Source organism: Eptatretus burgeri, chromosome 14, assembly GCF_056783735.1.
Source record: "Eptatretus burgeri isolate ZD-2024b chromosome 14, Ebu_testis_v1, whole genome shotgun sequence".
NCBI classification, from domain to species: Eukaryota; Metazoa; Chordata; class Myxini; order Myxiniformes; family Myxinidae; genus Eptatretus; species Eptatretus burgeri.
Window position 1 is genome coordinate 34,161,064 of NC_140974.1, and position 26,988 is coordinate 34,188,051.

The 26,988-nt window shown below is 41.8% G+C and overlaps 1 protein-coding gene across 3 annotated transcripts in view; it reads right to left on the reverse strand.

Annotated features, from left to right (window-relative positions):
- PPT2 (palmitoyl-protein thioesterase 2) overlaps positions 1-26,988 on the reverse strand; it is a 42,585-nt gene that overhangs the window by 13,602 nt on the left and 1,995 nt on the right. For all 3 annotated transcript variants that reach the window (XM_085854337.1, XM_085854336.1, XM_085854338.1), the window contains exons 3-5: positions 11,044-11,197; positions 9,396-9,491; positions 761-868 (exon numbers count right to left, since the gene is read on the reverse strand). In XM_085854337.1, the coding sequence (XP_085710463.1) occupies positions 761-868; positions 9,396-9,491; positions 11,044-11,197 (358 nt within the window). The remainder of the gene's footprint in view (positions 1-760; positions 869-9,395; positions 9,492-11,043; positions 11,198-26,988) is intronic.

The window sequence follows — 26,988 nt, forward strand, 5'->3', positions numbered from 1 at the left end:
AAGCCTGCACTTCCGATCCTGTATTTCGGTCGCTTCACAAAAAACGGGGTTTCATGGTGGACCGCGTGCACCCTGTAGAAACCTGGGAGAGGAGACAAAGCATGGAAAGAGCAAAGGGTGCAAGACCAGAGAGGAGGCCATATAACACAGAGACCACCGATCTATCTGCGATTGGAAAGTGATTGGCCCATAGACTCAGCTTAGTCACTGGGGATTCCAATAATCCTGAAGGCCTTGATTTCCACGGTATCAAGCAAGCAGGATGTGAGACCTCTTCTTTGTTCTTCCTTGAAGCACCTTTGGAGCTTTCTTATTCTTGCATATGGCAGCTTGGCTGCTGGGTAGTTATCATTTTGTTGGGGCGCAACTATGTCGCTGAGGCTGTGCCCCGATAGCAGTACACTGGTACTCATTTCACTGACCTCAGAAGGATGACAGGCTGAGTCATCCCCACCTGGTGTTAATTGAGTGGACAACAGGGCTCAAATTCAGGACCCCAAGATAGCCACCCTAACCACTAATCGAACACCAGGCTTCCTTTGAAGCGGATTTTAATGGTCTTTTGTTTTGAACCATTAAGAGAGTCTGCACCTCAATTTCATTTGCAGCATCAAGTGACGATTACTACTTATTACACTCCCATGTTACATCAATTAATTTCAAATAGTTGTCCACTTCATTACAGATTTGTTCTTACAACCTATTCTATCCTCAAACAAGTTTTTAATCTTGTATTAGAATGCTGGAAAGTTGCACCCACCATTCCAGTAGTTGCACACAGAGATGTCCTGGCCAAGAGGCGTGTAGCAGACACGGTACACAGATGTCCTGACATGTCCGGGAAACAACCATTTTAAGTACGATGTGTCTGTGGACAGGGGCAGGAGATGCAAAATGTTTTAAATACTTTGAGATATTAATGGAAACAATTAATAATACAGCACTTTCAAAATGACGTATTCCACCCCAGAATGCTCTGTGCACATGCGCAGAAACCCTCGGGAACATCAGTGTTCAGGGCATCACAAAGTGGGTCAGAGATATGGATTGTTACTTGGAATGGCTCACAAAGCTTCTGAAAATACTTGGAAAAGAACCTGAGATGAAGGGGCTATGCCTCTGCACAACAAAACACTTTTTTGTATGCATAGTCGAAGCTCGTGGAAGAGCTAGAAAGACTCGACTTGGAGAACCTTCTCAGCTTGCCGAATGGGCAGGTGCTCATAATACAAACTCACACCAGGTGGGTCAGTGCAAGGCCTGAGTGGATGGGCGTGTGCGACACAAACTCCTTACGGATTGCGACCAGTGAATTTACTTTGTATCTGGATTAGGTGTTTCTGAACACTGATGGGAATGACATATCTGGAGCTTGTGCATATTCAGGGTATTGATACGGGTTCAAGGTATATGGGATACGGGGCTTAAGGCACTGTCACACCTTGACGATTTAGCCAGCAATGGCAATGTATAAAAATGTATGTAAAGCGTTGGCATACGCTGAAATTTTGATTTTTTTTTAAAGTTTTGGTCGTACTTATAACATGTTGGTCGTATGCATAACATATTAGTAACGGGCACAGAACGTTTCATTGTCTTATAGATAACTTATACCAACGAATGCTTAGCTTGTTGTCGGCGTTCACAACCTATGCCCAACGATAGTTTTAGGCATAGCGTGCTGCACGTATCGCCGACGAACTCGTGGCGTAGCCTGTTAAAAACCTGCCGCTCACCGATTTAAATCATAACTGCCTGAGAATTGGAAGTGTCAACCACGCAGTCACACCTTGACGATTTAGCCAGCGTATGCCGACCTATGAAAAATGTGTCTAAAACGCTGGCACACGTCGAATACGGTATGGGTACGTTGTGTATACGTTAAGAGCATGTTGAAAAACGATGAAGTACGCTGTCATATTTCATGGTACGTTTAGTACGTCGTGAAATTTCAAGCATGCTGAAAATTTTACGACGTACTCACCGTATGGCTCACACGTTCCGCTACGCTGGGAATAAGTTGTCGGCACGATATGCGATCGTTGACACAAGTTCCTTGTAAGTTACTCATAAGTCGAAACATGTCGAGGTAATGTTTAGCATACCCGAAACTTATTTTCTCCGTCAAGGCACATTTTCTTTTTTTCTCCTTGGCTCCATGAAGGCATGTGACGACATATCTGAAGTTGTTGTTGTTTTTTATTATTACTGTTTTTTAGTCTATCACGAATTTTAAAATATATTCGGACATTTGCTTTTAAGTTTCGACGTCGACATAACAATATCCTCAAACAGAAAATATTCACAGAGGAACTAAGAATAAGACATGAGCAAACTGAAGAGGCAATCGGACGTGATGTAACGGCACGTGACGAAATATCGGAAGTTATTGTTTTGTTGTTTTTTAAACACTGCCAATACGCCATTATACAGTAGCTGTAAATTAGAAACACGTTCAGGAAGTTCTGTGGTCGTCCGGAAGACGTCAATCAAATACGTCTACATACGTCAATATGCGTTGGAGGTACGTTACACATAGGTTCAAAGCACGTTACTCATAGGTTGGAAATAAGTTTTGCGTACGCTAAACATTACCTCGACGTGTTTCGACTTATAAGTAACTTACAAGTAACGTGCCTCAACATGTGTCAACGATCGCATAACGTGCCTCGACATGTGTCAACGGTCGTGTAACGTGCCTACGACACGTTACTCATATGTTATAAATAAGTTTCGGGTACGCTAATCATTACCTCGACGTGTTTCGACTTATGAGTAACTTACAAATGACGTGTATCGACGTGTCAATTATCGCATAACGTGCCTACAACTTATGGCCAGCGTAGCGGAACGTGTGAATCATACGTCGTAAAATTTCAAGCATGCTAAAATTTGAGGACAACCGCAAAGTACAACGATGAAAGCAAGAATACTACGACGTATGGTGGTGTTTTTCAGCGTGCTCTTAACGTATACAAACTTACCCATAACGTATTCGACGTGTGCCGGCGTTTTAGCCAAATTTTGCATATGTCAGGCAAACGTTGGCTAAATTGTCAAGGTGTGACAGCGCCTTTACAAGGGAGTGAATGGGAGCCGCTTCACAACCTCCAACCCGGAAGCTGACAAGCCACAGATAACTCTGCGACATGATGGGTTGCTAAGCAACCATGGACGCTGTCTGAGGTAACCAAATCTGGCAGGGTACCCACACCCAGAGTTCGAGTTACTTTTCTGGTGTCTTAGTTATCTCAGACGGGGAACCGTCATGCTCTTGATGCCCCACCTTTATCCATAAATTATATACGGCCGAGCAGAACCGAAAGTGGGACATCAGCTAACCTCGCGCAGCGAATCAAAGGGGTGCAACCTCCTGTCTATTTATTACACACGATGTCTAACCAATGGTGGAAACAGACAATCAAGTAGGTTTGGAAAGCTAAAACAGTAAATCCTCAAATTTTGTGGGGATTAGGTTCCTGGAAAATGCCACGATAGTTTAAAACCACGGGCCAATGGGAAAAGGGGTGGGAGTGGGGGTGATCTGTTCCTCAGCTTCAAGTAAATGTTGAGGAAGGTGGACGGCAGCCAAAAAAGAAACACATTACAATTGAAACAAGTGGTGCCAGGCACAACAAATCCCGCCCATTTAAGGCATAAAGTTATTTTGGGGATCAAATTAAAATTTGATACATCCTTAACCTGAATGTTGATTATAAGGAATAGAATAAGGAATAGTTTAGTCTTAGTTTGAAGTCAATTAAACCATTTTTGATGAAGTTATGACTGTTATATGAAGGGGGGGGGGGGATAATAATCCCATCTCATCGGCGTTAAAGACCTGTTCCGGCATAAATCCCTTTGCCTCTATTCGTCTATTAGTTCCATGGGCTGGGGTAACCCTCAGAAAATAAGTGTTTGAGAACGAGGGTTTGAGTCTTGTTGTCAGAAAATAAGGGTTTAAGAATGAGATTTGAATAATTCGAAAATGAAGGTTTAGTAATGAGGAAGAGAACAAAATGTTCTCCCTACAATCATTGACCCCGTAATGGCGGCCCGTGCAGAAGCCATGTTTTCACCTCAAGCCAATCAATCTAACCACTCGATCTTTTCGCAAAACGTTATAACCTTTCTCTGCCTTTTGGCACATCTAACTGTCCATCGCTTTAAGTTTGGGCTCATTAAAAGCGGTGCACGAGAAACAACACAAGGTTCGTAATGGGAGGTAATTGTACATACACGGAACACACACGATGACTCATCTCAGCTCAAAAACCATGATTGCTCGAAATGGAATCCCACGATAATGAAATTGGAACACAATAGGTTGCTCGCGATTGATCGAAACCAATATTTGAGTCAATATTGATTGGTGAATATTTGAGGGTTTACTGTATTATCAACGTATTTACAAAATGCAGTGTCACAAGTAAAGTCTTACCCCGAGCATGGAAAAGAACCCCTTAACACCAAGAACACAATACAGGTGTGCCTCCTTCAACCGGGAAGCTAGACGAGAGAGAGAGAGAGAGAGAGAGAGAGAGAGAGAGAGAGAGAGAGAGAGAGAGAGAGAGAGAGAGAGAGAGAGAGAGAGAGAGAGAGAGAGAGAGAGAGAGAGAGAGAGAGAGAGAGAGAGAGAGAGAGAGAGAGAGAGAGAGAGAGAGAGAGAGAGAGAGAGAGAGAGAGAGAGAGAGAGAGAGAGAGAGAGAGAGAGAGAGAGAGAGAGAGAGAGAGAGAGAGAGAGAGAGAGAGAGAGAGAGAGAGAGAGAGAGAGAGAGAGAGAGAGAGAGAGAGAGAGAGAGAGAGAGAGAGAGAGAGAGAGAGAGAGAGAGAGAGAGAGAGAGAGAGAGAGAGAGAGAGAGAGAGAGAGAGAGAGAGAGAGAGAGAGAGAGAGAGAGAGAGAGTCGGGATATTGTTTTGACCTCCCCGTTCACCCGCTTGTAAAGGGGATAGTGTGATGCAGTATGTCGAGAGAGGTGCAGGTATTGCAATGGGTGCATGAGAGTAAACGGTAAGGGTGCGAATCAGTATCCCCGCTCAGACATGTCAAGGGGTAATTGTTGATACTCTGTGTACCCTGAGGGGTCACTAAGCAAATGTCGAGCTCTCTTATGTGACTCAAGTAGACGAATTAGAAGTAGCTATAGCAAGGAAAGATCATGTGAATCAGTGTGTCTGGCCGCGGCATTCAAGGAACTTGTGCTGCCCATCCACTCGGTCCTTTGTGGCCCAGCCTGCTCACCCTAGTAGAGATTCGCCCTGATTCAGATGGCGCAGCTCGTCCCGATCCATCTCCCAGACCAAAGCAGTTCCTCGTTCCATTTCTCAAATGCAAGCAGCAGTGATGCCTTGAATGTACCATCTTTTATGGCTCCTGGGAGCAAAAGTCACCACAGCATCCTTTGACCATCACATGTCACTTCCTCATTGGCTCGTGTGCGGTCCTTGCATCCTCCATAGATGCTCGGAGTGTCGGTGTTGCAGCTAGAATTTGAATGGCCTTGCTCGTTGGTGATGGTAGTGCTGAACTGGTGCATTGTAGATAGCACAGATAACGGGAAATGGCTTTGATTGGTAGTATAAAGAAATGTAATTTAACGAGTGTGTTTTGCGTGTTGTTTGTGTGCATGGATGTGCTGCAGTAAAGTGCGGGGAGGAGAGGGTTGGGAGGGATGTGGAGAGGGATTGGAAGGCATTTCCAAAAGGAAAGAATAACAAAGGGGGGGGGGGAAGCACTCAAACCTGCTATATATATATATATATATATATATATATATATATATATATATATATATATATATATATATATATATATATATATACATATACATACACACACACACACACACACACACGGCAGTGTGTGTGTGAATGTGTGTCTCCATAACTCCAAAACTATAAAACCTAGCAGCCTGAAACTTTGCATGGATACTAAGACAACTCAAGGAAAGTGCAAGAGTGAAAATTGGGTGTTTGAGTTAATTAAAACATCCGTTTTGAAGATAATTTAGGGGGTGCTCATCACAAAAAAACCAATATAAGCCCTCCCAAGATGGCAGCATGCCATCTTGGTCAACCCTCTGTGGTTGCTGGAGTCTTCAGCCGCCATTTTGTTTGGCCTATGCCTCGATTTGGAAACACGAGCTACTCTCACGGACTAATTAAAGTACATCATCGAAATATTACGTCGGATTTGAGAATCGGATCTGGTGACCAAAATTAGTTGAAATCTGGAGTGAAATACGAAAATTTTAACAAACTCGTGATTTTTATAACTTAGTGTATTTATTTAAGCAAAGCATTAAACTTAACTTTTTCTACTGTTCAGACGATTATATTGAGTGAAGAAAAAAAAATGATGGAATGTGTAGAAAGTGTAAATTCATTGAGTGAAACGCCGAGCTTCCGAACTTGCTTTTGCAATCCAGAGGGGTCCATTTTTTCGGCAATTACATACGCAGTTTGCTGTTTCCATTTTGGGTGATTTGCTGACATTACAAAATATTATTATAAATATACCATTATCGTTCTGCCATGATATTAATAGTCGGTAGTTTCAGCAAGTAAATTTTTTTTTGTTGTTGCTGCAAGTGAAGTTTTGTTTGCTTTACACCAGGATGAAGCTAAAGTTTTTTGGTATATGCGGGTTTCAGAAGATAGAACGGATCCCTCCTAGGTCTCAACGTATCCACTGTCATGCACGTGTGCGAGTGTGTTTGTGGTTGGGATCTCCATATATGGGTTCCAGAAAGTAGAGTGGAGCCCTCCCAGATGTGTGTGTGTGTGTGTCTATCTACATATGTGGATTTCAGAATGTGGAATGGAGTCCTCCCAGGGCAGGTTCAAAGCATCCACCTTTATTTTAGGTAGGGGTCACGATTCACGGACCAAGCTGTGAAGTTTTCTGTTTTCAAAGTTTTGTGCCGAGGGCTCTCTTCAGGATCGTTACTGAGCCCAGGACGGCTTCTAACTGTAGTTAGTTTGTAGTAATATCCCAGGGATGGTTTATAATATCTCTGTGAGGTTCCTAGTCATCATTCCCATGAGGTTCTTTGTCATCACTGGTGCACCTTTGGCATTCTTCAGCTTCCAGGATGTTTTCACTTCATGCTTGAGGTCTTGGTACTTGGTCATTTTCTTGATTTCTGCATCGTTAGTCCAAAATCACCAGTATTAACACCTCAATTAGCAATGCTTTCTTCACTTTTTTTTTTGCACCAAAGTATGATATCTGGTCATAACGCTTTGTTTTCGATGTTCACGCCCGATGGGATCATAAGGTCGTACGTGAGCAGTACTTCAATGTTTTCAGTGATTGCTTTTGGTTCATTTTCTCACAAATTTTCTGGAATTGGAATATCAAAGTTTTTCCAGATGTGCCAGCAGATAAATTTACAAGCTCTGTTGTGTTGTTGTTTGTCCAGCTGTTCTGACGCGTTTTTTTTTTTTTCCTGTTTGGTCATTAAGCGTCACATATCATTCTCTTTGCTAACCTCACATCTACCCCTCACCTGTATTTTTTTTTTCCTCCTCTCCCCCACCATTTTCTCTCACTCTGTGCCCTCCTCGCTCCCCCCCTCCTCGCCCCCCCTTCCTCATAAAATGCAGCATTCTCCTCCCACACTTCTGTCGCTCTCTGTCTCTCAGTGAATAGTAATATTTGGTGAGGTATCGCTCTCCCCACCTCTCCCTCCTTCATCCTCTCCTTCCTCCCCCCCCTCCACTTTATTGACCCGTCAGCGTGAAGTTACAGGATGTATTTGCTAATATATATATATATATATATATATATATATATATATATATATATATATATATATATATATATATATATATATATATATATATACATACACACACATATACACACACGCACAATTGACCACTCCAACACTCCTCGACTAGCCGAAGAAGCTGTATAAAGCAACCCAAGAATATCTACACAAGGTAAGCACTATCTTACACAAAGCAAGAAAACCTACACAATACACAAGGTAAGCACTATGCTACATAAGGCACACCAAAGCATCACCTCCACCATCACCTGATGTAGGACTGTGTCCAATGGAGATCAGGGGAGTGCTCGTCACACTTCACACGTTCAGATTTTCCCGCCAGTCACATCACGTGCCTTCCGGTTAAATGATTTGCATTAGCAGGAACAATCATCTGGGTGGTTGACAGATGGTTGTTCTTTGCAGATTATGCAATTTTACTGTGCGAGACATAATCCGTGGCGATGCTCACCATAAGTCAGGAAGTGCGTCTGATGTTTAAACGATGAATGTGATCATCATTGGTTTGATATTTATCGGTATGCCATCATGGTGAGGTCAAATAAGACCGAAATCCAGATAGGCAGCTCTGTTTGATGTTAAACTGACGTTGACCATATAATAGTCTCTTTGACAGAGTCACCGGGCTGAGGCCTCTGTGTTGGAGGTGATGCTTTGGTGTAGGACGATGTATTTCCATGAGTCCGATTTGCATTCAGGAACAGAGCAATTGTGGCTAATCACTTTGAAATTGTCACCCTTTCATCTAAATCCTGAAAATTATATTTGAATCACAGATTTTGTGCTGGCAACGACAGGTTAAAAGTGAGCAGAACCGAGTCACTGAATGCGTGCGCATGCGCGCGCGCGCACAAGCACACGCACACGCACACGCACACGCACACGCACACGCACACGCACACGCACACGCACACACACACACACACACACCACAACGAGATGAGTAGGCCAAAGTATCAAGCTCATGGAAGAGCTATCATACAACTCATGCACGCACATACATATAATAACACCAAACAAAACAGGAATATTTCAGACAAACATGGTTAATGAGCTTAAAGGAAGTGGCCTAACTTCCTCTTGACCTCTGGGTATTGGCGACATATATTTTTTCTCTGCAGTCAGTTAGGGAAAATTGAGGAGAAATCTCCTCCTCCCCACCACACCCTCATGGATGTCAACCCACGGAGTTTGTTCATGCTCTATCCTTTAAATGCTGAGTCTCAAACGAGGAAGCAATACGGACCATATTTGAATTCTTTGGTACGACTCAGTCAAGGTCGGAATGGAACTGCTAACCCACCAGACTCAGAGCAGATGCTCTCACCACAATGCCACAGAGTGCAGTAAATAATACTGTACTTTATGATGAAATAATACATTAATTTATGGTTATACCATACTTGCTCAGGAATGTACCTCCAAGGCTTACAATGCATGTTTTGTAACAATCACATAACATCCACAGAACAAACTTCTCGAAAGCAAGTTCTACAAGGTCAGTAAACATCAGATATTTTTGTGAGATAAAGTTATCAAAGTCAATAAAGGACCGCAGAAGGAGGAGCATGCCTAAGTGGGATCAGCACAGTAATATACCTCCATACTGGCCGAGCTGTGGAGCTGACAGAGATATGAAGGTATGCACTTTGTGATCAGCCCAGGTCGCCAGCATGGCTCGGCACACCAATCCCCCTGCTCACACAAATCAAGTTGTTTAAAATCACCATTACGCATGTCATGTACTCAGAGTATAGAGAAAAGAAGAAGCTTTAATGCGACCATATTAAACATCAATGAAAGTAGGTTTGATCTCAATTTTAAATCGGAAACATTGGACTGGCTGTCCAAATGTTTGGATGTAAAAATGAGTTATAAATGATATGCATTCCTGCATGTGCAACGATGTTGGTTTAATGACACGAGGATGCACATCCGAGAAGAGTCACGTAGCTTCCTTGCATCTTTAAAGGCCGGTGTGCTTTTGGTTCCATTTCTGAAGTTTGACTTTCTCTTTGACAAACAAAATCCCACTTTAACACTCATGGTTGTGTTTTGTGGATCACAAAGGCAACAAGCTCTCAAATAGGATACAAGTGCAAGATGATTCTGTTGTCAGATCATGGTGTTGTGTGATATGTATTAATAGGGGATTATGTAGTTGGGGGAGGGGGGGAATTAAGGCTAAGAAAACCAACAGCTGTCTCGATGATGGCCTTTTGCAAACAATTTGGAATGGCAGCTCTGCCAACCTCAGAATAACAAAACAGCTACATTTTCCAAAGAAGTGGGAATTGAATAATTTTTAAAAATGATAATTAAGAGGAACTGGGAACATAACAAGAACCTTATTGTTCACACGTATAACAAAACCTTGTTGCAAAATGTGCGCAAGACAGCTTGTGCCTTGTCTGTCTGACAACAAGAACCGATTTGGCCACAGATAGTTTTCTATAGAAAATTACTTTTCTTTGGGTGTCCACAACATGGTGTGTGAATGTCACACATTCAAAAGACTTAGCAGATACGCTCTCCCTTAACTCAGTTCAGACCTCCTCAAACATGAAAGGTTAAATGAAAACTGTGAAAGTTATTAAACTTTTCCCACGCTCCACTTTTTTGGGGTCACTCTGTGATACGACAGGTTCATGATAATACTTGCTCAAATAAATGTCTTCAGGTTTACAAGCCATAACTTCGATAGTCACATGATACATGCTTCAAGTGGTCCTGGCTTCTTCCTGAGTGGACGTGCTTTTCCCAGCTACATGGAAATGTCTTCAAAACGTAAGAATAGCGGATCAGTTCTGCTCTACGTCTCACCGTTGTCCTTTGTGACTTTACCACCATATGAATAAACCATCTGATCCCAATACCCAGACTTGCACACTGAATTTCACCTCTCACATTCTCTCTCTCATCATTTTTCCTCTCTCATGCTTGCCCTTCATGTGCCCATTTATTTGCCGTTGTGCTGTTGTCATGTTTTGTTTTAATTTATATGCGTGTCACTTTATTATATATGGATATACGTACTGATCCTCCCCTCCCCCCGGCCCCCCCCCCAAAAAGCACAGTAAATTGCATTTGTCATCTAGTATGTTCTTAAAAAAAAAGAAAAAAAAGAAAAAAAGTTTCCATGGTTGCACATATAATTAAGCAGATGGCCCTTTATTAAAGGTGTTCACTTAATTTGTATTCTGGATAGAGCTTTTTCCAAGTGCTTTGACCGTTAAAGGTTGAATACCTTGAGAGAAGCAGACGAGATTAATTCCATTTGGGGCAGAATTCACAATGGGGCGGATGCTGGCACGAAAGCCAGCCACTTGTTTCCACAAGGGTTCCAAACTGAACAAGTAATCATACTTGGCTATAATTGTGACATTTGTCCGAGGGTGTGCCTGAAGGGTGCAGAGGAAGGGAACAGGAGGATGCACACATTTAGGAACACAATTGTCCAGTAAGAAGTTGATCACGTGACTGTCCGAATGGCAACTGGGGGTGGCTGGGGCTGAATGGCAGAAATAGCACCGATTGGGTAATCCAAGAACGCTGTAATACCAGGGTAATATTTTCCACAATGTGACACGGCAATTCTATTGTCAGGTTAAATACAATAAAAATCTCTTTACATGGCACCAAGACATCACACAGAGACACCATGACAATAAAACGAATCAAGAATGTAGTGTCGGAGAAATTACCTCCGCCACCGAAGATGGACGGACATTATGTTTTCACCCCTGTCTGTCTATCTCGTTGTTTGTTTGTCTGTGCATATCTCAAAATGTTGTGGATAAATTCGGACAAAACTTGGTGGACAGGTTGGGTGTGTGACAGGGACCAATTTGTTAGATTTTGATGAAGATCCAGATCCGGATCTGAGAATTTGAAAATTACAAAGTGATTCTTCACCATTGAGAGATAGGGCCAAAAACGATAAATGGTATGGCAGGATATTTCAAAATATTGTGTATGGATTCTGACAAAACTTGGTGGATATGTTGGTGGGTGACAAGCACAAGCTGATTACATTTAGGTTAATGTCCGAATGCAGATTTGGCCTATCAGTGTGATACAAAACGTAAACCGTTCATCCTGGTGGAGGTATGAGCTCTCCCAAGTGCCATTCTGATTCTCTATTCAACATACTGTCAGTAATTCTAAGGCAGTGGGGCATAAAGTCACTCTTGGCATACCAGTGGCAACTCTGAGCAATATCATCCGGCACATCAGCAAATCCAGCAATAGGTTACCAAAAATAAATAAATGGTATTAAAAGTTCTGTGCTCCACAAAATAAATATTGAGACTTGGTGTGCCATGTTTTGAATTTAACTTCTTTGTTCGATAAATTGTAACCACCACCCCCCCCCCCTTTCCAAAAAAAATACCCCGGAGAAGGAAATAATTAAAACTTTCCACTGATCCATAGCACCCTTCTCACATATGAACAAGTCTTGCATCGTGTCACATGATGGGTATCATTGCTGCGACAAATTCCCACTTTAAGATACTCAAAGTTAAACCTCTCTTCCAAGTCACGATGACAAACAAAATAAAGTGATGAGAGAGTTGAGGCAGAGACTTTGCATTGCTGAACATTCCACAGCCAATGTTAGGGACGAAGAAATGTTCAACAAAACGACATATTTCTTTTCCGCACATTTCCGTCAACATACTTGAACGACACTCGGTAGAGTTCATACCTCTGCCAGGCTGAAAAGTTTAACTTTTATATCCCACTGATAGTTATTGTGACCAAGTTATTGTGACCTATCCAACTCATACACCTAGTTTGGTCATAATCCATCCCCAATGTTTTGAGATATCGTGCTACATGTCATTTTTTTGGCCTTTTCTCTCAATGGTGAAGAATCACTTAGAAAATTATCGGATCCGGATCAACTTGATTCACGGATCCAGAAGAATCACATAACCTTTTAAGAAAACCTGCTCAGAGAAAGACAGACAGACGGGTGAAAACATATTGTGCATCCACCTTCGGTGGTGGTGGTAATTACAGTAATTAATTATCCTATGTGCCATGCTCTATACAGGATCAGAACTACCAAAGCAGTTTCTAGTTTCTATCGCAAGAGTTAGAATCCTAGACAGGTCACCACTGACGCAAGATACTAGGCAAGGGTGCAGGAATTGTTTTAGGGTGCCGGTGATAACTCGCCTACTCTTCGCAAAGGACACAGTGGGATGTTTAACATCCACCGACTAATGCCAGTAGATGGAGCGCCCATTTAAATGCCAACCAGAGGGCTGGCACACGCACTGATGAATCATCCTGCCTGTGAAATAGCCAGGATGAGAGTTTATAGCTGGATAAGGATTTGAACCCGGACTAGACAGCTCAGAAGTGTGTGTACATACTTCTAGGTCATCTCGGCAGTCCTCATTAAAACATCCTCAAGCAATATCAAAACATCCATCCTTTTAGCGATGCATCATATATCGAATGTATTGCAAATATTTGCAAGCTTCACTGTATTTAATATATACTTCCTGAAAAGCCAGTCAAAATGATGGGTGGGTTTTTTATATTTTCAAACTATTCAGCCTTGAAAACTCGGGATAAAACCAATGTTAAGGACAAAAATCTTCATTATTTTTTGTATACATAGTCGAGGTTCATGGAAGAGTGAGAACACTGAACGAATAAGGATGCAACAGGGCAAAAGGAAGAGTAGCGAGGGGTGGGGAAACACAAACAGTAGAGTTGAAGGATATAATCGAGGAAGACTTGGACAAACAATGGGTGTGGGAAGGAATGAGGGGTAGGGAAGGATGCAAGGGGTGGACATGTGATGAATGCAGAAGAAAACTCTCAGGAAGGAAAAACTGGAAATTTGGAAGGAGGAGGGATTGGGGCGGGTGGGGTTCAGAGGATTAATGAGGATATGGCCTTGGAAAAACACCGCGAGGATAGAAAAGATCATGGTTTTGGATTGGGGATGATTTGAGGTGGTGAACGGCAGTGTTGAAAACCTGGAGGGAAGAAACTGCAAAGACATTAATCCTCTGCAAAAGCCTGGTGTTGGCTTTACGGTTAAGGTGACTGGCTTAAGTTCCGAGCTTAAGTCTTGAGTTCAAGCCCTGTTGTACCGGTGAAGTAACACCAGGTGGGTTGACTCATCCAGTCATCCTTCTGAGGTCGGTAAAATGAGTGCCAGCTTGCTGGTATCCTGTGTTGGAGTGGTGACCTGTGCAGGATTGTGTCCAACAGCACATTTTACTGACCTCCTCTGCAAAATAAAACGAATGTAAGAAGTTTCCATCGATGGACTGTTTCTCAAGAAACTGTGTTGTTGTTGTGTGGACTGTGTTGTTTTTCTTTCTCTCCCCACCTCTACTCCCCCTTTACCCCCCAAAGTTTCAAATAAACTTCAAGTGCAATTCTGGGAATGTAACAAAAGTCTGATTTGTGTTTTGCATCACCAATAAATAAGTGAGTAAAACATGGAGCACTCATATTTTGCAATCTTCACATTGATGTTGGACATTTTTTGGAAGTTGTGAAAACGGCATAAAGACATGTGCCAAAATAGAAAGTTATCAACTGGTGCTTAAATGGCAAAATTCAGCCACAAAATGAATCATCAAAGTACATGTATTGTCATTCTGAATAAACTAAAATGAAATAAATAAATAAAATAGAAACTTTTAAAATAAATAAATAAATAAATAAAGGGTTTCATAACAGAGCTTGACAAACTCATAACCTCATGCGTGCAAAGGAAACTGCAGTGTTGAGAGGAAGCTGGAACATCTGCACAAAAACACACAATGCCAAATCCATTTACAAACAAAAAGTCTCGTCATATGTGGACTCGTGTCTTCCTCTGAAGAAGCAAGCTTCTGCAGACTATTACAACTACACATTGATTTTCTTCATCTTCTGTGGCCAACAGAGGAGCATGGAGAAAGATTCCATGATACTCAAAGGGGAAACAAAACTTTTCAGAGAAACCAATATAAATTGAGACTTGAACCTGTGCTGTCTTCTGCACTGAAAGGCAAGGATTTTCCTGCCAAGCCAATCTTCATATTACAAAAAGCAAAAGATGCATCACACATTCATTCTATTCTTAACAGAATGTGGTTATGGACCTCCCCTCCCCCCCAACCGATCCTTTTCCATATACCAATATGTTTGTGAAAAAAAAGGTTATAGTTTGGAAGATCCATCATACTAAAATACACAATTTGGTATCTGTCTGTGTCTAACTGCAATACATTCGGTTGTTACTCATCCAATCTCGACCAAACTTGACAGGAGGACTAAATGCCATACGATGGAGGTTTTAGCAGCTTCGTTTCCACCCCACTCCCCCCACCCCCCGGTTCTGAAGGGGGTTTTTTGCTTTGAGTGAAATCCGTGTTAAAGTGTATAGATTTAACACAGTTGTGGCATGAAGAGCAGATGGCTGTGGAGTGTCATGTGGCTGCAGGAAGATGGGGGTGCACTGCTCTGCCCTGTGTACAAAGTGCACTGGTCAAACCTGCAACAATGCAGCACCAATGCCATCCTTGCTGGATGCTGAGGGAGAAACTGAAGAATCAACACCTGTTTCTCCAGAAACTGATGATGAGGATGATGACTGAGGGTGAACATGTGTCATGTTGCAAATATGTTTCACAGGTTTGAACATTTGTTAATGTATTTAATACAATACATGAATATTCTTATTTTACTCTATTTTTTAAGGTTTCTATAGTATTACCACAGATATGGTGAAAATTGTTCATAGCCCAGGAGTAATAGGTTTAGACCTATGTATAACTGCACAGGGATTTAATTAAATCTTCAAAATATTGTTGAAATTGAATTCCCTGCCCCCCAAAAACATATATTTAGACTCATTATTGGCATTTTTATGATGTTTTACGCCTGAAATATGAGAAAATCTCAAGCCGGTGGCCATCTTGGACGCCATTTTGAATTTCTCAAAAGCCCCAAGGGAGATTCTTGGGGACTTTTAGTATGTTATTCCTGACAGTTTTCTGAAAGTTTCAGCTTGTTATAAATTTTTTCCGGGTCTAAACCTGTTACTCCTGGGCTAACTGCTGTATAACACTAAACTCAAAGGGAGGAAAACTGGACGTTATTGATGCATTATATGCTTATCAGGTCCCCCACAGACGAACGGACCCAAGCCTAGATCTACTGTAGTGTATATACCCCAGGGAAGATAACATGACCCTTCCTGCCACTCTAGTAGGGAACAGGCATATTCGTTTTCTAAACTTAAGGGACCACCAACTAGAATAGCTACCAGGCAGGGAAGGCTTATTTTTAACCACCGAGGGGTCTTAATGTAGCACTGTGCAGGCATCACGTGTCCGGCATTAACTATCCTCTCAAGGGGAAAGGTGCATCATGTGACTGCAATAAGCAGATTATGAGCGCGAATATCATTTTCATCACAACCATACATGTGACAATATGTGTGTACTGTGGTCAGGTTGATGTGTGGCTTGAGTTATCATAACAAAAAATTTATGACAGCTGTCTGGCCTGAGCTCGATTCCCAAGCCAACTATAATCTGTTGGATTGGCGCTTCGCAGGCATTGCATTATATCACATCGTACACCGTCCCACGGATGGACGTTAAACTGGGTGGCCCCTCTGTTAGGTTTAGTTGGTGGACGTTAATTATCCCACGGGGTCTTTCATGGAGAGTAGGTGAGTTATCGCCGACATCCTGTCCAAATTCCAAATTCTTATCATTTTCAGTTGAACGTTAGTTAGGCATGAACAACCGTTTGATGAAAGATCCGGGGCAAAAACTTTTCCCAGCCAACTCCACAAGAAGGTAGGAGGAATACTTTAGGACCATTAGAGTAATATGATGGGTTGTTAAGTAGGTTGTATGATTTTAATTCTATGAACACATGAATGCATTTTTTTTCTGTTTCTGAGTACTCTGTCTGACGAAGTGACCACACCTCCAACAATGGAAGCCTGGTGTAAGGGATACATCTCTAGCTCTTTCCAGCATTCAAAACTCCATGAGACATTAAGAAGCATAAATTTTATATTTCATTAAAAGGAATACAACATATCATTTGAAGGAAATGAAAATTCTGAGGAAGAGAAACCAGTGCTGATAAAAGTCCCAAAAGACTGTACCCTCACCAGAAGAGAACTGCCACCAAAATTATGAAAAATCAAGAACTGGGTGCTCAAAGAATATTCCTCGACATCAACCTACAGCATCACAACTGGGAATGCCAGTACATGCTGTAAACAGGATAATTAAACAGGATTTACGGATGTATAAATATTTTAAAAGCAAAGATCACAAGGTGCAACTGAAGCACATGAAAGACAAGTGTCAAAAATACCCCCGAGCGGGAGTGCCGGTCATCTCTGCCAGAGGTCGGTTGACAGAAGCAAAATCAAATTAGGGGCATCTATAATCGATTCCATGGCTCGTGGATCTGGTCGTAGAATGCAGATTGCCAGAACAGTCGGTCACTTCAAATAAATGATGAAGGAGACACTTTTCTTGAAGATTACAACGAACTGTAGATTTATCTCAAATGCATCCGTAATTATTAACAACGGTAATACAAGTTCAACTAGAGGGAGAGCACTCGGTAGAGTGCAAAACCTCCGCCGCCAGTACTGGTGGGTCACTTAAGTGAACCTGATATCCTATTCATTGTAGGTGAAAACAGATCAGACTCTACTGAACCACGATTGAATAAACTAAACAAGATTGATGCACATGTAGAAATGCCAAAAAAAAAAAAAAAAAAAAAAAAAAATCGAAATTTTTTTTTTCTAACAAATTTTTTTTTGGGGGGGAGGGTTGGAAATCACTTAAAACATGTAGAAATGCAAAAAAAATGCAAATATTTTTCAAATAAAATCGAAATTTTTTGAAAAAAAGTTTTTTTTTTTGAACCAAGTCCAAAATTTAATGGCATGATCCTTGGACCATACCTAATCCCCCCACCAAGTTTCGTCGAAATCCGTCCAGGAGTTTTTCCATAATACTGTTCACAAACAAACAAACAGACAGGGGTGAAAACAGTAACCTCCGTCCATCGAAGATGGACGGAGGTTAATAAAAAGTAACTCTATGCCAGACTGGAATAGGGGCAGTTCATAATGTACGTACGCTCTACTTCTGGGTTTCAAAACCACCCACCCCCCTCTGTATGCAGGCAAGTGACCACCCACCCACCCCCATATGCGTCTAATCTCACATCACAATACTTGAAGATTTATCTCAAATGCATCAGTAACTAGAGGGGGAGCACTCGGTAGAGTGCAAAACCTCCGCCGCCAATACTGCGAGGTCATTCAAGTGAACCTGATATCCTATTCATTCAATTTGACGTCAACAGTGCTCACAGAATTATAGTTTGCAACTTTCCCTTTTACATACTCAATTCATTCGTCATAACTAGATTCCTTGAGACAGAAATTGATTTTACGTGGGTATATCCACCTGAAGTTCCAAAATCAGCCGCAATTATAATTTTGGCATGTTTTTTGTTGGAAATCACTTATAACATGTGGAAATGCAAAAAAAAATCTAAATTTTGTTGAAAAAAGTTGTAAAAATTTTTTTTTCTCTAACAATTTTTTTTTTGGGGGGGGGGGTTGCAAATCACTTATAACATGTAGAAATGCAAAAAAATATTCAAATATTTTTTGAAAATGGCCGCCATAGCGGCCATATTGGATTTTGGACCAAGTCCAAAATCTAATGGCATGATCCTTGGACCATACCTAATCACCCCACCAAGTTTCGTCGAAATCCGTCGAGGAGTTTTTCCGTAATACTTTTCACAAACAAACAAACAAACAAACAAACAGAAACGGGTGAAAACAGTAACCTCTGATCTTCGATGGTGGAGGTTAATTATTAACTACGGTAACACAGTAATACGGAACAATTATTGACGTCCACGGATTCAACATCACGTCGAAAATGTTCCTGTGAACGGGGATATTTTTCCCCCTCGCGATGACGAAAGGCTCACCTTCATCTTCTGAAATGCTTTCATGTAGTCTGACACCACTTTCATAAAGTATGTATGCAGTCGTCGTACCACCCACCCACCCCTGTACATAGCCCGTACGCGGGCTTTAAACCACCCACCCCCCTAATTTTTGTATGTACTTTATGAACGGCCCGTACGGGGCAAAAATATGTGCAGGACCCAGAGCATCTTCAGAGATTGGCGCCGGCCTCCGGATGACCACTTCAAATTAGCACCGGACATGTAAGAATCAGAGCGAAGTTTGAAGGGCTATAAAATCGGAACGAGAGCAAATTTCAAAAAATTCCTCGTGTTGTTCTAGATAATAGTCCATAGTATCTGAATCACTAATAACATTTGATCTCTCTTGATAAATGAGGGAGGAGATACGATTTGAAATCGACGATTTTCGCAACTTTGACAGCCTCGTGACCTTGACCTCGACCTTGGACGACCTTGAAAGTTATATCGTTGTGCATGTCTCATCGACCTCTATCCATTCCACTATTGGTTATTTGTCTCCACTCGGTCTGATTGTGGACGGACGGATGGACGGACAGACGTACGGACGGATGGACAGACGAGCGGACAGACTTCGAGACTGGCTTTATTAGGTCATCTCTACTGAGATGATAGAGATGACCTAAAAAGCTGGAGGAGCACCATGTTACATGAGACCGGTGGAAGTATGTGCTAACATTGGATGAAGCATTGATCTATCTTAAAGACTGTAACAAGCTCAGCCATATAATACCGGCCAGGGAATAAAAATAAATATCAAAGATGATATCACGAATGTAAGGAAAGTTTATCCAATGGATTTATGGTGGCAATTGATTATAGCTATTTAGAACAGGAAACTAAAACTTCAGGGAATGCCAAAGAAAGTCAAGGTTAACTCTGTAATCTATCAAGATGTCATTTTGAACATGGTATTGCAATAACTAGACTATGAAAAGCTCGTTAACACGAGTGGGGAAAAGAAAGACCTTTCTGTGCTTATGAAAAGCCTTTTAGAATGGAAAAAGTCATGTCATATCATTATGCAATAAAAAAAGGCATCAAATTGAACATTATCCGTGGCAGAAATGTCGCATATCTGGGCCTTGTCCTGATGTTGTAACCCAAATTTGGTGGCATTCTGACTGGTGGGTCTGAAGAAGATTTTTGAAAGAATTTACGTGACCTCCATTTTGACACAATTATGGTCACGTGATCGTCATGGCCTGCAAAATTTAACATCAGGACCCCTGTCCTAATATTGTAACCTAAATTTTGTCGCATTCTGATTGGTGGGTCTGAAGAAGATGATTTTGAAGGAATTCACCAAGTTTGCCATTTTAACCGAACTAAAGGCATGTGACCGAAACGAGCTTTGCAATCCCCGTTAGTCAGGAGTGGAACGTTGCTGCCAAATTTCACCTGAATCGAAACAGTGGTTTGGCCGGAGAAGTGGAAATTGTGGACGGATGGATGATGCACGATGACAATACCTTATCTGGAATTGCAATTCCAGACTGGAAGGGCACTTGGGAGAGCATGTCCTTCCGCCACGTAATGCCTGATCCATGAGAACAAATCGGGCCCAATACATTTTTAAAATATCACGGTATATATCGTTTTTGGTCCTATCCCTCAATGGTTAAAAATCACTTTGAAAATTAAATAAATCTCATATCCAGATCCGGATGCGGATCTTCACAAAAACCAAATCAATTTGTCCTTGCCACACACCCAAAATATCCACCAAGTTTCGTCCGAATCTGTCCACAACTTTTTGATATATCATGCGATATATAATTTTTGGCCCAATCTTTCAATGGTTCTGAAGAAACACTTTTAAAAATATAGTAGCCGAGTCCGGATCCAGATCGTCACCAAAATCTAATCAGTTTGTCCTTTTCACACACCGAACCTGTCCACAAAATTTCATCCGGACCCATCCACAACATTTTGAGATATCCTGCACACAAGCAAACGAACAGACAAACAAGCAGTCATAGACTGGTACTTACGAAATCGTCAACTTGACCTCTGACCTTGTCTAATAAAAGCTGTCTCCAGAGAAGGTAGCGACGTAAACCAGAAGTTTATACGATGAATCTGTACCAAACAATCAAAAATTGTAACGTCGACCGAAGCAAAAATCTCCATTTCTCCACGCAATTATTTTATCAGTCACAAAACCGTAATATTCAGCCATCCACCAACAATCTTTACATAATCCGACAGCTCAGTGAGTCAGGCATGCGATGATAACCTTTATTGGGATAAATAAAGTCGAGCTGACTTTTAAACACCATCTTTATCGAAAACACCATCAGCGTGCACACGCAAAACCTTAACGTGACTCAACGACAAGTCTGCTCGAGCGCACTGCATCACATGACGACCCGTGACGCGCGAGTGAAATATTTTTTATATAATCTTAAAACGTCTCCAAAACATCCGATTTTACCAGAATTTCGACAACCGAGTTTTAAGCGTCCTAAGCGATCGCAAAAACCGAAGACAAAATTAAAATCGAAGTTAAAATGAACTCGTAACGTCGAGCGAAGCAAAAATACTCCATTTCTCCACATGAATTTTCAGAATTATGTTTGACCTCACTGTGACCTTGACCTTTGACCGATTTTGACCAAAATATAATCAGCACTAGCCATCACCCTCCTGAATGACGTGGTGTAATTTGACATTGGTAACTTCTTCCGTTCTCGAGTTATCGTGCCTACAAACAAACAAACAAACACACACAAACAGTCATAGACTGGTACTTACGAAATCGTCAACTTGACCTCTGACCTTGTCTAATAAAAGCTGTCTCTTGAGAAGGTAGCGACGCAAACCAGAAGTTTCTACGATAATTCTGTACCAAACCATCAAAAATCGTAACGTCGACCGAAGCAAAAATCTCCATTTCTCCACGCAATTATTTTGTATTATTTTTATCAAAGTCACAAAACCGTAATATTCGGCCATCCACCAACAATCTTTACATAATCCGATGGCTTAGCGAGTCAGGCATGCGACGATAACCTTTATTGGGATAAACAATTACTTTTAAACACCATCTTTATCGAAAACACTGTCAGCGCGCACACGGAAAACCTTTACGTGACTCAATGACGCGTCTGCTCGAGCGCGCTGCATCATGGGATGACCCGTGACGCGTCGAGTGAAATATTTTTTATACAAACTTAAAACGTCTCCAAAACATCCGATTTTTACCAGAATTTCGACAACCGAGTTTTAAGCGTCCTAAGCGATCGCAAAAACCGAAGACAAAATTAAAATCGAAGTTAAAACGAACTCGTAACGTCGAGCGAAGCAAAAATACTCCATTTCTCCACATTAATTTACCGAATTATGTTTGACCTCACTGTGACCTTGACCTTTGACCGATTTTGACCAAAATCTAATCAGCGCTAGCCATCACCCTCCTGAATGACGTGGTGTAATTTGACATTGGAAGCTTCTTCCGTTCGAGTTATCGTGCCTACAAACAAACAAACAAACAGAAACGGAAGTGATCAATATACTTATCAATATCAATAACAATAAGACGACGACAAACAAGAAGAGCATCATTATTGCAAAATCCATAAAAGAAATTTGACCTCAAAAATAATTGATTGTTGAAATAAATGACCAAATATGCAACTCCTCTTCAATGACAATTTTAGAAATTTGACCGATGTGGACCTCCAAAATAATTGGTGGTTGAATTCATTGACCTGAAGTATGTATCCTCTTCAAATTTTAAGTCAATCGAATGAAAATTGAGGATTTTAGAAACACCACTTTAGTTGTTGATGTTGGGACGATGTTGACCTCAGAAATAATTGGTGGTTGAATTCAGTGACCTGAAATATAAATCCTCTTACAATTTCAAGTCAATCGGATGAAATTTGAGGATTTTAGAAATCGCACAAAAGTTGTTGACCTTTGGCCTATGTTGACCTTTTCACCTTTTAACCTCAAAAACAAAAGGCTTCTTCCTTATGACAAACTCTACCATGTGGTGAAGTTTTGTGAAGATCCATTTAAAATTATGACCTGTTGGTGGCAAACAGACAGAATAACAAAATTTACTAACCAATATACTTGAAAAATCTTCGATTTTGCAAGTAACAAAAACAGAAAGGGGTGAAAACATAACCTCCTTCACCTTCGGTGGCGGAGGTAATAAGCTAAAAAGGTTAATACTAGAACAGCACTTGGTGTAGCACATACATCTGCTCGGCTGAACAGTTTACAATTTGTAACCCACTGATGGGTCAGATCTGGATCTGGAACATTTGTCCTGATTACAAACAAAAATCGAATCAATTCATCCTTGTCACATACCCAACTTGTTCAAGAAGTTTTGTCTCAATCCGTCCATAATTTTTTGAGATATCCTAGTCACAGAGACATAGACTGACAGACAAACAAAGACAGGGGTGAAAACATAACGTCCATCCACGTTTGGTGGCAGAGATAATAATCGATGAAATACAAGTTTCCATACTCTCCGACCAACACTCCATGGCACTGGTGGTGATGCTGTAACTGCACCAATCTGTGAGATTTATTGTTGTGTTTACATTGTTGACTGGATAGTTTGTGTGGTGTCCGAAATGCACACGCACACTCATGCAATGCTTTCACATGGGATTAAAGTGAACCAAGTCACATGTCTGCTCAAACTATTCTTGGATCAATTCATTTTCCACATTCCCAAATGCCCAACCTTTATGTTCCTTACTTCTGCTTTATTTTTCTCCACATTCATGGAACTACCAATCCGTATGCATCAAATCCTTCTTTTCCTTCCATTATTTCAAGGTCTCATTCCACAAAATCACATGATGTCTTTTACCATAAACAACCACAACATTTCTGGCGAATCTGGAATTGGAATTCCAGATTAGATATTGTCATCGTGCACCATGTCAGTCTCCTATTTCGACCACTGGGCCAATCCAGCTGAAATTTGGCAGCAATGTTCCGCTCCATACTGCTGATGGGGGATTCCGGAACTCGGTCCGGTCACTTACTTTAAGGAGGTCAAAATTGCAGACTTAGTAAATTTCTTCAAAAATCTTCTTCTCCAGACCCACCAGTCAGAATCTCACCAAATTTTGGTTAAAACATGAAGACAGGGTCTTGATGTCAAATTGCAGGGGTCATGCCGATTGGGTGACCATAAGTGTGTCAAAATGGCGGGCTTAATAAGTTTTTGGGAAAATTGCGTAAATTCCTTCAAAAATCTTCCTCTCCAGACCCACCAGTCAGAATGCTACCAGATTGGGGTTACAACGTTAGGCCAGGACCCAGATAAGCTGCAAGTCTCGTAGTCCTATTTTTATGTCTCTGCTGACAAAGTCGCCAGAGGCATTATGTTTTTGGTTTTTCTGTCCGTACTAATTTTCTCTGTTTTCTCTGCAACCACTCATCCGATTGACAATAAATTTTCGCCATTGGTCTGACTACTCAAGTAGAATGTTTTAATAATAATCATGACATCATAGGTCATGTAGTGTTGCAGCCATGTTGGGAAAAAAAAAGACGACGTCATTGGTGGCTTCGTTATGATGTCGCAACTGCATACATCCAATCAGTATAAATAATTTTGAGGGTTATCTTGGGCTAAATTGTATGGGGGGAATAAACTGATGATGTCATTGGTGATGTGGTTTGGCAGCCATATTCTATTAACATAAAAGCCTTCAAAATCTTCTCCGAAAGCGCTGAACAGATCGATGTGAGACTTTGCAGGTATGATCACCTATTCATGAGGAACAAGAAGGTTCACCACCGATGACATCATAGGTCACAGGGTTTGGCAGCTCTGATTTTCTTGAAGAATAAACCTTTAAAAATCCTCTTCTCCAGAACGGCTTGACAGATCGAGGGGTAACCTTACCCACATATTCCCCAAGCTTTGGGGATGCCAGGGTATTCACAAATAATTAATGTCACATTCCGTAAAAACGGTCTTGCAGCCATATTGGATTAAACGGAAACCTTTAAAAAAATTATTTCTCTTGAACCGCTTCATCAATCGACGTCAAACTTCAATATGATTGAGTAGTTATGGGGAATATATGTTTTAAATTTCAAAATGATCAGACACAAGGTATGGCAGCCAGAATTATTTAATATTTTGAATCTGGGTTCAAGGACTTAAATAAAACTCTGTACAAGCATTAGGATGATGTAATAATGTGGGCGGAGGCATATCTGTCGACATCGCGATGTCGAAGAGTGCCGTTCTAGTTACCTCTGTTTTCACTCCTGTTTGTTCGACTGGAAGCAGGATATCCCAAAAAGTTATGGACAGATTCGGACGAAACTGGGTGGACAGGATGGATGTATGACAAGGACTAATTGATTCGGGTTTGGTGAAGATCCAGATATGATAATTTTTTTAATTATTAAAGCAACTGTTCACAATTGAAATATAGGGCCAAAAACGATATACTGGTAGAGCATGACATTTCAAAACATTGTGGACGGATTGTGACAAAACATTGTGGAAGAGTTGGGTAGGTGACACGAACAAGCATATTATATTTTTGCTATGGTCAGGCTACAGATGCCAATGCACGATGTTTGTCCAAGCTCTGTTATTTTGAAATGCTGAGCATCAGGCAAGGAAGCAGCATATAGCATTTTTAGTCTTTGGTATGATGGGTAGGATTTGAAACACCAACCAACGAGACTCAGAGTGAATGCTCCAACTCAGAGGTTTAAAATAGTGTTACGGATCGGGAAACCATAAGCATTCAACATACAGATGTCCCAAAAGTCAGTTATGTCGTTAAGTATGTGTGCAGTCAGACTCCCTTCTTTTTGTCTAGTGGGAGAATCAAAGGCGTGCGTTGCGATTTCTTTTAGTTAGGTTATTACATCTAACAAGCCATCAAACAACCATCCCATCTGCATGACCCCTCGGCTCATCACGATCCACCATTAACCAGCTGCCTTCTCGCACCCTGACGTGCCAAGGCAAGATCTCGCGGTTCCGGTTTCTCGGCACCCACTAACATTGTAACTCTTTCACGACGACCTTTGCAATATTGATATTGCTGCTCGTCAAGTATGAACCCGCATGGAAGAGTGACTGGGGTTTCCTGGCAGGGGCCAAGGCCCCGCCCGGGAAGGGCGAGCCGTAGGACCCTGTCCAATCAAAGGCTGCAAGGTGTTTTACCAAAGGGCCCCTCCCTGTTGAGGGAGGAGGAAAAATTCTCCGAGCACTCTCTGAGAGGAGAGTTTTGGTGGGTTTTTGCTGTCACGAAGGGGTTACGAAGGCTGTTACGAAGGGGCGGTAACAGTGGTTGTTACGAGGGCTGTCACGAGGGTTGAGCAGAAGGTCGTTGAGGCGGCGAACGCGTCTCCGCTGGCCCTCTACAGGGAGGAAAGAGCGACCGCGACCCTCCTCCGTACACCCTGGCCATTCACCACCCGAGCTCCGCCACGAACCTCACGTCCCACACGTGCGACTGGGAACCAAACCAGCAGCCATTGTCAGGTGCCGCAGCATGGAGTACCCCCTTTCTCCGACGGCCAGGTACCCATCCAAACTCTGACCCCCAGCTTGTCTCTCTCCTCGGCTGTGAGGGTCCAATAAATAACTCTGGGTTTCTTTTCATTTGTGTGTGTGTCTGTGTGTCTGCGTGTGGGCCCGTCTGTAAGTATAACTGAATAAGTGTTTTTGGAACACTGTAAATACCGCTTGCATATTCGCGTTAAGTCTTGCCTTTGTCTTTTACTGAAAATAAAACTTGTTAGAAATGTTCCCAGTTTGTTTCCGTCCCTTCTTGCATTGGTCCAGCATGGTTCAGATCTGAGTTTAGCCGGGTTTTTATCCCCGATAATCCATTCATTCCAGCCAGCACGGCTTTAGCAGTTTCTGCTCTGATGCACCCGAACCAGAGTTGGTAGTCGGTAGTTATAACTCTACCGCAGTCGGTAGAGTGACCCGGTTTGAGCAAGACGTGATGAGGGCGTGGTTTCCCCGGTAGTCAAAATCGCGTCGTTAATTAGGTAAATTGGTTATTGACAAATAGACCCTACGCTACGTGGTTGAAATATTGGCGACCACGGTCGGTTCAGCGACCCGCTGCGTCACGGAATTATCCAGAGCGACGGCCTACAATTCCGGGGAGTCTGGTGGAGACGATGTAGCTTTCTC